Source organism: Nicotiana tabacum, chromosome 9 (assembly GCF_000715075.1).
Source record: "Nicotiana tabacum cultivar K326 chromosome 9, ASM71507v2, whole genome shotgun sequence".
Taxonomy (NCBI): Eukaryota; Viridiplantae; Streptophyta; class Magnoliopsida; order Solanales; family Solanaceae; genus Nicotiana; species Nicotiana tabacum.
In genome coordinates this window covers 94751926-94764711 of record NC_134088.1, presented here as the reverse complement: position 1 = coordinate 94764711, position 12786 = coordinate 94751926, and the positions used below count along the sequence as shown (strand labels likewise).

Below are 12786 nucleotides of genomic sequence, written 5' to 3'. Positions count from 1 at the left end.
TTCTTCTTCTTCTTCTCTCAGTCATTGGACTGAGTCCGTCGAAAGAGCGATTGTCTTCCTCCTCACCCTTCGAGTTTTGGGCTTGGGGTCCTCTGACCGAGAGATAGCTTTTCGCTTCTTATCTTTCCCTGGTTCCGGGACCGGGGACTTGGTTCCTTCCTCACCACTCGAAGGCCTCAAAATGACATCCTTGGTTACACCTGCATGAAAGGAAATCGGTAACGAATGGAGCATAAAAAACATTTTGAAGAACCCGAGAAGTGACCCATACCGTGATTCTTGGCCTCCCATCTACCTTATGCCAAATCACGCCAAGCGCGTTCGGTATAAGAGGAAGTCGAGGCTAACTTTCGAACCCATCCTCGAGGTCGGGTACCGCTTGTGGCATCCAAGGGGCAACTGTATATCCGAGAAAAATATCAGATAGAATCAGAGAAAGATACGGAAAGCAACGCCTTATGAAAACCACTTACGGTCGAAATTCCATTCCTCGGGGAACGACATATTTTCTTTCGGAATGAGGTCACGGGTCCTCACCTGAATATAATGGCCCATCTAACCCCGATCCTTGTCTTCGTCGATACTCGACATTAAAGCTTTCGATGCCTGACGATGAAGCCTAATTAGTCCTCAAAAGATTTTAGGCCGATACAATCGTATGAGGTGATTTAGGGTGAAATCCAGCTCCCCGACTTGTTGGAGAAGAAGCGAAGTAAGGTTACTATACGCCATAGAGAAGGATGAATTTGACCGAGGGTGGCCTGATATCTTTTGCAAAAATCAATGATCACTGGGTCGACGGGACCCAACGTGAAGGGGTAAGTATAAACACTTAAAAAAACCTCCACATGAGTGATGACGCTCTCTTCGGGAGAGGGAATTTGCAACACAACCTCGGGACCCCAGTTGCAGTCTTTCCTCACAGCCTCGAGATGGCCCTCTGTTATCGAGCATATGTACATCGACACATGCTCACACCGACCCGAAACCGATGAAGGATTTTCAACCTTAAAATCGATCTTCAGAGTACACGGGCCAGGAACATACTCATGGGGAGGCGGCTCCACCGGCGCCTTGTCGCCGGACGGCCGTGAAGAGGAAGCTTTCTCCTTCTGAGGTACGGTTTTTGAAGTTTTTGCCATTGATGTAAGAGAAAGAAAAGCAAAGGAAGATGAAAGGTTGATGGTACCAAACGCTGATGAAGATGGCTCTACAAGCGGCAAAATAGAGGCAGAAAGAGTAAGAAAATTTGGGAGATTGAAGATGTAAAAGTGGTAAATGATAAATGGAAGAGCTATTTATAGGTTTATACCGTGGCGGTTCAGTATTAGCGGTGGCCGACCACCGTCTGATGTGCATTAAATACCTTGAAAGACTAAATCTGCGGGACAGCTATCACATACGTCACGATCGAGCCCAGTGAATACGTCAGCTTATAATCCGATCGAGCCGTCGAAACTCATATCGCTTCTCACCACATTCTTCCTGAGAAACGATGGGACTATCTGTATACGGTCGAAATAGATTTCGGCCTCCGTACGTTTGATCGAGTTCGAATGGTAAGCAGTCGAAGTGAAAGCTCGAGACGAGTCCTGAGGATAGTACAAACAAGCCTCGAGCTCCAAGACCGATCGAGGAATCGGCTCAGTATCATTATCAAGCCCATGATCAATCGAACCGCAAGGCAAAAAGAAAGTTGTCGGAGATACACAGACCGATTGACACTCACCCCGAATTCGAACTCGAACTCAAGGCCGAGGGCTCGACCCAATACCGAGTTCGAGCCAGTATCGAGCTCGCAGACAGGAGCCGTTGCAATCGCACTAGGGGAGAGAATCTTGGCAGGAATCGAGGAAGAGACAATTTATCATGGGTTCTCCACTATATATTTTTTATTATAAATAAAATAAAATCCCTCTATTATAAAGGGGATTCCTGGTAAGCACAAGTAGATTCACACATTGTAAGAAAAAGCTACTTCTATTTATTGAAGAATAAATCTCTTAAGCTTGTTTTACTTAGTATACTCACTCTTCTAGTTCAATAATTTATATCCCATTTCTATACCCAAGAATTTAAATATTTCTACTTTTACGAACGATTTATGTCAAGTTATATCACATATTCTTAGAATTACTTATAAATTCAACTATATCCAATTTTCCGGATATAGTCGTACATAATTGATAATTTTGTATATGGATTGTAAAAATCTCTTTCGGTTTTGTGCTTTACAACTGTAGTCTTCACACATTGAATTGTACCCAAATTTAATACATCCACCTCTTGCGTGTAACATGTCACGCGGTTTTTCTTTCATTACACGCACACACGTACTACTATATATATATAAATATAAATATAACGCATCACACACAATCCATAACCTCATTCATTTCCGCTATTCCTTTGCTCACATTCTTCCACACCACAACGTTCACTTCATTTCTGTTCTCTGACTCCATATTCTGTATCTATAGTTTTGTATAAGTACACTATGGCTGATCGTGTACATCCTCGAGATTCGCCGCCGGAAAGCCCACTGCCGTCGTCGCACAACTCCGGCGAAGTAGGAACTCCTACAAAACCACTGCAGCCGGCATCTCCAAAGCCTGTGCCACCGCCTGGAACGTATGTAGTTCAAGTGCCAAAGGATCAAATCTATCGGTATCCTCCGCCGGAGAATTCTCGCCGTTATGAATCTCTGACAAAACGGAAGCCTCGCCGGAGCTGCTGCTGCCGGTGCCTTTGCTACACATTTTCTCTCCTCCTCATTCTCATTATAGCACTCGGCATCACCGCCGGCGTTCTCTACCTTGTCTTCCGACCTGAAGCGCCGAAGTACACTATCTCCGGCATCGCGATTAAGAATTTCAACCTGACGCCATCGTCTTCCGTATCGCCTGCATTTGACGTCACTGTCCGAGCTGAAAACCCTAACAACAAGATCGGGATTTACTACCGGAAAGGAAGCTCCGTTACCGTACTCTACTCCGATGTTAACCTCTCTAACGGCGAATTCCCGGCATTTTATCAGCCAACGAACAACGTAACGGTTTTTAAGACGCCGTTGAAGGGATCAAACGTCCTGCTCGGAAGCGCCGTTAGGACTGCGTTAAGGAATGAACAGAAGCAAGGGAAAGTGCCGTTTAGGGTGAACATTAAAGCACCCGTTAAGATCAAGGTTGGAGCCGTTAAGACGTGGGAAATTACCGTTAAGGTTAAGTGTGACATAACGGTGGATACTTTAACGGAGAAATCTAAAATAGTTTCCAATGATTGTAAATATAGTGTGAGGCTTTGGTAGAAGGCTTGAACATTTTAGTCAAATTTAATTTATGTAGTGATATATGATGATTCTTTCTTTCTTATATATTTGGAGAAAATTGTTGTATTTTATAAACTGAAAAATTTAGTTAATTCGTCCTACATAGAAGGAAATAAATAAAATTTTGGATTCATCGAACACCGGTTAATGGGAGTTTTATCTTTTCTTATTTTTTTTTCATTTTTCTTTTCCCCTGGCATTAATTTGCAAGTTTGGGGATATGTTCACGAACCTAGATTTGTTTGTCTGCTGAATCACATGTTTTCTCATAGGTAACTTGTCAGTCCAATTTGACACAGTTTTCCAACGAGTGCTTAAACCAACAACAGCGAACCTCGTAGTCCTAAATTGTCAAGTTATGTGCATGGAGTTGTACTTTGCTCGTGAACAAAGAACTTGAAACGGCAAGACACGGCAGTCCATTAGTTACGGTCCCGTAAACCCAGTAACTTTTGTCTAGATTCAGTATTTATATTAAAAAATTTATTAAATGTATAAGAATATTTTAATTGGTACTCAGTTTGTTAATCTTGCAATTATTATATATTAACTTAAGATTTCTATATAAACCCATAAACTTAAATTTCTAGATCCGCCTATGCAAGACACCAAGAAGAACAATGCACCCCGACTTCAACCAACAGTCAGTCATCATATATACACTCAAATCTCTCTATAACAACCTTATTTGTTCCGATATTTTTTTTTTGTTACAATGAAGTGTTGTTATAGAGGTTATATGTTATAACACAAAAATCGATTCCGAGGAAAATATGTCTTTTATAGTGAATGACTATTATATAGTGATGATATTATAGAGATGTCTGATTGTATTTGTAAATTGCAGTGCAATGCTCGACTATAGTGCCAACCAACAACATGCCTTGCAGTAGTGTTGGAAATTGTTCGCCTAATATTAACTTAAGATCATTGTAGAAATCTAAAATCTTCATATTGTGAATCCGCCTTTGACGACCAACTTATCAGTTAAACTACACCAGTTACCAAGGGCTGACTTGCCCAATTCAACCCCTCCGCCTTTCCAATATCAAGGGCCTTTTGAAAATGTGGAGACGGCAACAGATACTTGTCTTAACTATTTTGATATGGCTTCATTGTTGGTAAGGTATGGAACTTTTGTGATTAAGAAAAGAGGACTTAGGAGCAATCTTTAAACCACAACTTCACAAGCCAAGCAATTAATCAAGTAATAATCAATGTATTAGTTATGCTTCATCTCAAAGGTAAAAATGTATTTCACATTAGTCTCTGTTAAGAAAATGAATATGGACATAACTCGATGAGCATTGTATAAAACCATATAAGGAGACCACGCCCTATTCCATCAACCAATATTGTAAGATTTTCTAGTACACTCAACATGTCTGAAAGACTAGGGAAATCTTCATAAAATACGGAGCTGGAAAATATTTAATCAAACTGTAACTGAGTTCATCCAAGTAACGTACATGTTTTGCTATCATATAAACAGCTCTCTTTATGACTACTCTACACTCTTTACTTTCCCCTTGCCCCATTTCAAAATATGCATATACAGCCACTATATAGGGATTTTTTTATTTCAAGATTCAACAAAAATATACTGAAGCTCCAAGAATGATCCCTTTTGTTTACCTCCCTGTACAAATGACAGAATAAATAGTCCTTGCTTTGCTATATTCACTTGTATCTCTTCAGAGTTTCAGCCTGTTTTTCAGTATCTGCTGCTACTTCACATTTTGCAACTTATTTTTTAATCTCAGTAAGACCATTTTATGATTGGGAATTCACTCGCAGTGCATAACTATGCTTGGCTTCTTGGATGGACTTTTGGAGATCAGTAAACATTTTCAGAGAAGACTCAGAAAAGTTGTTTAACTGGCCAAGAAAAAAAGCCAAGCTTGTACGAAAACGATCAAAGCTGGTTATCCAGTCCACAGGAGAATCATCTCTCAGGGGGGTAAGAGCTGGATCACTACTTCCATGACGATGATTTGTATGGTTCTTCTCTTGCCGGGGTAGGAAGTGAGAAATTTCAGCGGCCAAGCCCTTCATAGCATCTGAAACTTCTTTAGTGGGTAAAGAATCAAACATCTCCAACCAAACAGAACAGGTGGTATAAATAGGCGGGCCATAGTTTCTGAGTGGCGGAGGTTGCAACCTTCTTTTATTTCTCCTGGATGACTGCTGGCGGAGAGAGACACACTTGTGGAGCCACTTATTTATAGCATCCACGTATGCCTTCTGAGCAACAATCCACTTTGTAAAACTTGAAGATAGAGAACTCAATTGATTTTGAAGATGGATGGCAATCTGCCGACGAGTATCTGAGTGAATAAGGATCTTCATATTTCCAGGGGAATGAGCTATTGATATGATATGGAGCTGAAGCTTGTGGCTGTCGAGCATCATTTCCCACATCTTCCTCAACCTGTCATAGGAACAGGTTAGCACACGCAGAAATAATAAGAAAAGAATTCCGACCATTAACCTTCAAAATGTCCTCTTTCAAACATGTGTACGTGTCTGTGTGAGAATGCTGTTTTTTTTTTTGGTTTGTTGGAGAGCTCGTCTCCTGACAAAAACTGGCGAAAAATTGCAAAAACAATATTTTTTGCCCAACATATAAAGGCAGAGAAAACTTGATGGAGACATCTTCATATCTCCGAAGCATGGAAAAACTTGATGGAGATTCTTCATATCTCCGAAACATGGAAAAACTTGATGGAGATTCTTCATATCTCCGAAGCATGGAACTATCAAAGTGCATGTTTTCTTCTTTATAGGATGTGCAATGATATAACGAATTTTTTTACTGCATTGAGTACCTCGTATGGAGTACATTTAAGTGAATATCCCTATAGATTTACATTACATTCAACTCTAAAATATTCCAATGCTAAAAATAGTGAGCAAAATTAATGATGTACCCCTCAATCAACTCCTCCAGTTGAGGCTGAAGCTCCTTGTCTCTTATTTCCTCAATTTTCCTTGAGATGGAATTAATTCTATGAATTGCAACTCCAATTCTCGAGTGAAGATCTTTCACACCGGCACGTGTCTTATCAATCCTCTGGGGACTTTCTACCTTAGATTCTAGTTGTCGAAGAAGCTTACGCTTAACATCGTAAACACTTCGGATCATCTCACAAGCCTGAATTCCAAAAGATATTTACATTTAGTTGTACATCGGCAACTAAAGAATACAGGAGAAAGGACTAATTATTTACAATAAGCAGCTTAAACACCACTAATATGAGAAGAAAATAGAACATAACCAGCAGATGCAATGTAATAAACTGAAAGATCTACTAATAAATTCTTCAACTTTTTTTAAAGAGTTGATATAAAATCCAACCACAACCACTTTGCAAAATGTTAATTTTCACAACTGCAAGATTACATTTTAAGATCGGATGTTATGCATTGAATTTCTAGTCTGGGATCTCAGAATGCCTTAATTGATTAATATCAAATTAACAACATCATATATCTCAGACAACAATACGAGAAAAGAAAAGCATCCACTTTAAACTCTCGGTGCTTCCAAAAGAACTATAATGAGAGCAAGTATGAAACTTCGACAGAAGACTACGCCTTCGGTTTTGAAAAAAAAGAGGGCATATGACCGTTCGTACAAGGTCTATCACAATATCTTAACAGATCAAAGGAATGTAAATGCGGGAAGAATATTTACGGAAATTGTTTCCTTTTACCAATTACATCAAGAGATCAGTCAAGAGCTTTGAAAGAAAAATTAGAGTATCTTCTTGCAAATTTCATACTTCAAGGGATTAATGCACTTTGTAAGAAACTGACTTAATAGGTAACTTTGAAACTTAAATTTAGTTTGTCAGTCAAAAAAGAATGTAGAAACATCATTAACATCATGATTACTAGATTTCTTTTGGGGGAAGGGAGGAAAGAGCATTTCCACTAGGATATTCCTTTATGAGTTACCTAATCAAACCCGGTATGAAACCTAGGGGTATACTTTTTGCATACAAAATATCTGAGCATAGAAACTAATATCAAAGAGGAAAGTCATAGAACAACAAGACTTAAGGGTTGTTTACATATAAATAACTAGTTCACTTATATGTATCCCCGTTACAGCTAGACAAATCCACACATCGTCGATACATAAATGAGCAATATCTTACCTTGAGTTCGTCATATAGCTTCTTCTCCCATGCAAACAGCCGATCTAATGTAGAGGCATGACTTCCTGAGACCATACAGAAATTATCGAAGAGATTGTTGGTAACATCCTCAATATCATCTGCTGAGTTTACACCAAGCCGATTTGGGGATGAAGCATGAGATGACGTGGTGCGATGCCATGTCAGGTACTTCACAGAATTTTGGGGAGGCTCTAAACAGAAAAATTAAGACGGCTGGATGAGCTTCATGGAGAAAAAAGCAAAAATAAAATGACACAAAAAACTATAAGAAAACATGATGAAAGGTACGTAGAAGTAATAAGCCATGCTTAAAAGTATCTAAAGTGAGTGAATCTGTGTATTTGGATATGTGCATGGTCTCAAATTCACTATAGATGCTAAGTGCACATTTAATAAAAGAGGGACAGCAAGAATTCCAATCAAATGAACACGGGGAAAGTTAACTCAATAAAGTGTCCTAGATAAAAGGACAGCAAGAAGGAGATCAGAAAACCTACTCAGCCAGGACCAAGGTTGTGATAGCACAGTAATCCCTCCTTCAACTTTTTAATAAGAATGTGATGATATTAGAAATTAATGGTTCAGATGATAGCATGTTTCCTATATTAGAACGTTTACCTCATTTCCTCCTCCTCCAATAACCTTCTCCAAACACCAAATCCCCCCCCCCCACCACCCCACACACACAAACACTAGAAAAGAGGAAACAAAGAAGTGGCATATAGAAAAGAAAAACACTTAAAAAAGCTCATCTAGTGTTTACTTATACATCATTGAGAGTCAAAAACCAAATCAGATCTAAATACTAATCTGCACTCAAGGAAAAAGAACCTCCCTATATCTTGCTCGCTTCCCTATCTCTGTATCATAAAACTACAAAACATCTGGACCCAGGAGTGAAGTGGGATGAAAAGAGCTCGAGAATGTGTTAAAACAAATTATTTATTAGACATTTCGAATCTGAAAAAGTTACCATAGCTATTTCTACATTAAGAGGCCTACCTTCAGGAACCTGGCTTGGATCATCCCCGCAAGAAAAACAAGATCTTATTAATATTCTGGTCATTGACCCTCCTGCCAAAGATAAATCTGCATTGACCAATTAAAAAAGATGCAGAAAAAAATACTATGCAAAAGAGTTAAGAGAGCAAACAGTTCACATCCCAAATACTCACTTCACTCCCTTGCCTACCTACGTATACATTAACTTGATTAAATAGATAGAGTTAAGGTTATGACTTTAACCTGAGTTAAGGTTATGACTTTAACCTCAGGAAAACCGACCTATCTTCCCATATGTCAAAACCAATAAGACCAAATTTAAGGAACACGTGCAAACATTGGAACTATTAAGATGCATTTATATGCATTTTCTATCTCGCATGAGAGAGAGAGAGAGAGAGAGAGAGGACATACTTTCTCTCCCTGGAAAAATTGGCCGGAAATGGAATTTGTTTGCCTCCAGCATGCGTGGAACTTCTCTTCCTGATTCAGATGCTTTTACAAAGAGATACTCGATATCTTTTATGCTCAAAAAGAAGTCCTTGGGTGCAATCTTATTCTCAATATCATTTTCTTTTACTGGTGTCTTCATGTCATTATCAACAGCAGGTCCTGAGGGTGCATCTCTTAGTGGGGACAAATCAGGTGACTTGCTTTTCTCCCCATTCAGAGACTTGGCTTCTGAAACTACCTTTCCCACAGAGGTTATGTCAGGTGAGCCCCTATTGCTAGCATGATCAGTTGTTCTATTGACATTTTCAAAACTTCGGACCAGCGTTTCTGCGGAAGGCTCATCAAATTCATCATCTGAGACCTGTGACCCATCATCCCTTCCAGGTGAAGAATACCGTTCTTCATCTTCTGATGCAGGAACTCTATCCTCATCTCCGAGATGCCTGGTGTCATTTCCATTCTCTATCTTTCCATCCTGTGAAGTAAAATGATTATCGATAGAATGACCGAGACCAAAATAGTCCCAAGGTGAAGTTTCAGAAGGGAAAGGAGGGGTTTCAAAAGGTGATGCTTCAGGCCTCTCTATGGAACGAGGCGTGGAGTTCTGAGGTGTACTTGAAGTAACTGAAACAGTAACTGGAACCGGCGGTTTTTCTTCAACTTTCCTAGAAAATGTACCTCTAAATTTCATGTGATTCGCATGGTATCGACTTGAGGTTGGAGGTGAAGGAGAAGGCAGGACATTCTCAGTTGCATCTACATGACGTGAGAATGGAGAAGAGAATGAAAACTGGGAAAGAGACTTTTCAGTTAATGCAAGTGGCTCAGGTGTTGCACTAGTTGATGTGTAGATTGAAGATTCAAATGGAGCCTCAGGTTCAACAAATTTCCTTAAAGCAGTTCCTGTAATTTTTAGAGTCTCGATATAAGCAATATGACTCGCTGCTAGATTACACCGGCCATCAAGAGCTTGTCTAACAAACTTCTTCCGTTCACGACAAAGCTGCAAGGCTTTATCTTCATCCAGTTTAGAGTTTGATGCCCCCATCAAATCATTCCAGCGTTGAAAAATTCTCACTTCCCAGAATAGTTAGTCCGAGGTCTCAAGATGCAGCCCTGATTCAAAAACTTAAAAGATTATTCATTTGGTACGAGAAAATGCATGAAAGCTCTAGGCGAATACCATTTTCACACTTCATAACAAGATCAATGGAGCACACCATTCTAATCTCTACTAAATACAGTCAAACCTCTCTATAACAACATCCAACAACATCCTTATATAACAGTCATTCACTATAAAAGCCAATATTTCTTGAACCGAGTTTATGATATGTTATAATATATGTACTCTATAACAGCACTTCACTATAACAACCAAAAAATATCGGAACAAATAAGGTTGTTATAGAGAGATTTGATTTTATATCTAATACTATAAGAGATACTCAAAACGAAAATCTCATATCAATGCCGAAGTGGGGAAAAAGCTAAACATGGCTTATCATGCAGCTATTCAAAAGAAACCAGACATTTCAACTGGAAATTTGCAACCACTATTTCCGAACAGTTAACTTCTATATCCAGTAATCGATAACATTAGGGAATTAAAAAAATTCAAACCACCAGGTTAAGTCACTTAATCCTGCTAAATCAGGCTTTACAAACATGTCAAATTCAGATGATTAAACATTTGAATCATCTGACGAATTTAACAAGAATTAAACTACTAAGATAATTAAACACCACAAAACATAGAAATAGTGTAAAACTAAATAAATAAATATATATTCAGTGCCCTACAACCGCAGATTCACCATCAAAGAAACCAAGCCTAACTGAATTTGACACAAAATATCTAAACATTAACGAACTAAAGAAGCATCAAAAAACTTGCCTAAGAAAACCAGAGCAGTTAATACTTAATAAAATTACCAAAAAAGGATCAATTATTCTCCAAAAGCAAGAACTTATCAAAAAGTAAAGAATCAACCTCAAAAGAAAAGGAGAAGAGGCAACTAAGAATCCAATCTTTAAAATTCACAGATTTTTTAAACTTCAACAACTGCTTAACAGAATTCAATTCAATCCCAACCAAATACCACCCAAAAAAAAAAAGAAGCAACTAAAAATCTAATCGTTAAAAGTCACAGATTCTGAAACTTCATAACTGCTTAACAGAAGAAAATTTAACCCCAACCAAATATCACCAAAAACCAATTAATCAATCACAAGTCACAACAAAGAAACATAACTTGATAATGAAATTAATAAATTCAAAGTAAGATCAATACTTCACAACAACAAAAAGAATAGCTCAAAACTTGATAAGGAATTTGAAGCTATAAGAACACCCCAAAAGGACAACTAAAAAATTAAAAGAAAAAGATCAAATTACAACTTGTTTGGATTGTTGTTACCTATCGTTTCATAATGTATTGTATGTTGTATTGTATTGTATTGATTGATAAATATAACGTTTGGATAGATTGTATCGTTTGCGATTGTTTCATGATGTTACGCACCAACAATATGAAGAATAAATTTACAACATTATTAAGAAAAAAAATAGGATACTTAATAATAAGGGAGGGCAGGTTGAGAGAAAAAAGCAAGGAAACGATGTCACCACACCAAATTCGTCGTTCCACAAAGTTATGTAACTTTTAGTAAAATAGGTAACAACCATCCAAACAAGTTGTTAATCACCAAACGGCCAAAAGGGATCAGTAGTCTTCAAATTAAGAAAACTGGTTCCAAAATAAGACACTACTTCACAACAATTGAATATAATTCAATTCAACCCCAAATCAAATAACACAAAAACCCACTAAACCATATCAACAACTAAAAAAGCTCAAAACTTGATAACGAATTTGAAGCAATAAAGAACACCCAAAAAGGAAGACTAAAAAAAGATAAAATTTTATCACCAAAAGGCCAAAAGGGATCAGTAATCTCCAAATTAAAAAACTGGACTGTCAAAGTAAGATCAGACTTCACAACAACTTAACAGAATTCAGTTCAACCCCAAATCAAATATCAGAAAAAAAAAAACCCACTAAGCCATCACCAACTAAACAAGCTCAAAACTTGATAAAAATTTTGAGGCTATAAAGAACACACAAAATGGAAAAATAGAAAAAGATCAAATTTTTATCACCAAAAGGCCAAAAGGGGTTGTGGGTCTTAGTGTAAGGATATTACCTGTAAGAGTCAACAAGTCAAACTGGTGAAATCTTGTGGAATTCAGGGAAGAAAGATGATTCCAGTTGACAGAATTAGAAGGAATTGGGTGGAAACTGTGAAAGGAAGAAATAAAAGAGGAAATCTTTAGAGATGTGTGAAGTGTGTAGGCAGTGTCAGAACCCGGGGTGGGGGATGCGGCGGGGGGGGGGGGGAATACTTTACATTACATCCATGCAGATTGCAGAGAATAAAGAAAAGGGGTTGAATCGGTTCTCTAAATTTGCATATTTTTGTAAGCAAAAGAAAACAGACAAATGGGAAGTGTATTTGTGTAATGTGTGTGCTGAGCTGTAGTGTCCACCTTTTTTCAACACAAATTTTTCTCTTTTAAGTTTCTAAACTCTTTTCTTCCTTCTACTTTTTCTAAGTTTAAGCATATGTACTTTTGGTCCTAAATTAAAATATACTATATTTTAATGATTATTTAATTTTCTTTTAGTGGAAAGTGCACTTTTAAGATGTAAGCTGACTTCTAATAGTGACTTTTTATTTTTGTGATTTGCAAATCACTATGTAATTACCTATTTTTATTAATGTAATTATTTTGGGTTACAGAAATTGAGTAACTTG

At 37.9% G+C, this 12786-nt stretch overlaps 2 protein-coding genes across 4 annotated transcripts; one reads left to right on the top strand and one right to left on the bottom strand.

Annotated features, from left to right (window-relative positions):
• Positions 1-2365: 2365 nt before the first annotated feature.
• LOC107761678 (NDR1/HIN1-like protein 13) lies at positions 2366-3466 on the top strand. Its single transcript, XM_016579922.2, has one exon. The coding sequence runs from the start codon at positions 2498-2500 to the stop codon at positions 3305-3307; it is 810 nt and encodes a 269-aa protein (XP_016435408.2). The 5' UTR covers positions 2366-2497; the 3' UTR covers positions 3308-3466.
• Positions 3467-4710: 1244 nt separating this feature from the next.
• LOC107761679 (nitrate regulatory gene2 protein) lies at positions 4711-12518 on the bottom strand. 3 transcript variants are annotated; one of them, XM_016579924.2, is made up of 6 exons: positions 12175-12518; positions 8929-10083; positions 8515-8586; positions 7492-7703; positions 6259-6482; positions 4711-5759 (listed from the first exon to the last, which is right to left on the bottom strand). In XM_016579924.2, exons 2-6 carry the CDS (start codon positions 10013-10015, stop codon positions 5102-5104), a joined length of 2253 nt encoding a protein of 750 aa, XP_016435410.1. In that variant the 5' UTR covers positions 10016-10083; positions 12175-12518; the 3' UTR covers positions 4711-5101. The 3 variants fall into 3 exon arrangements, with proteins under 3 accessions (XP_016435410.1, XP_016435409.1, XP_016435411.1); XM_016579923.2 differs by having other exon boundaries at positions 8515-8601; positions 12175-12515; XM_016579925.2 differs by lacking the exon at positions 8515-8586 and having other exon boundaries at positions 12175-12515.
• Positions 12519-12786: the final 268 nt, after the last annotated feature.

Excerpts from the sequence above, each read along its gene's own strand:
- LOC107761678 (XM_016579922.2), top strand. The coding sequence starts at position 2,498 with ATGGCTGATCGTGTACATCCTCGAGATTCGCCGCCGGAAAGCCCACTG.
- LOC107761679 (XM_016579923.2), bottom strand. The coding sequence starts at position 10,015 with ATGGGGGCATCAAACTCTAAACTGGATGAAGATAAAGCCTTGCAGCTT. Across the intron at positions 8,602-8,928 it reads AATTTTTCCAGGGAGAGAAA|ATTTATCTTTGGCAGGAGGG; the intron begins GTATGTCCTCTC and ends TGGTCAATGCAG. Across the intron at positions 7,704-8,514 it reads TCCAAGCCAGGTTCCTGAAG|AGCCTCCCCAAAATTCTGTG; the intron begins GTAGGCCTCTTA and ends TTTTCTGTTTAG.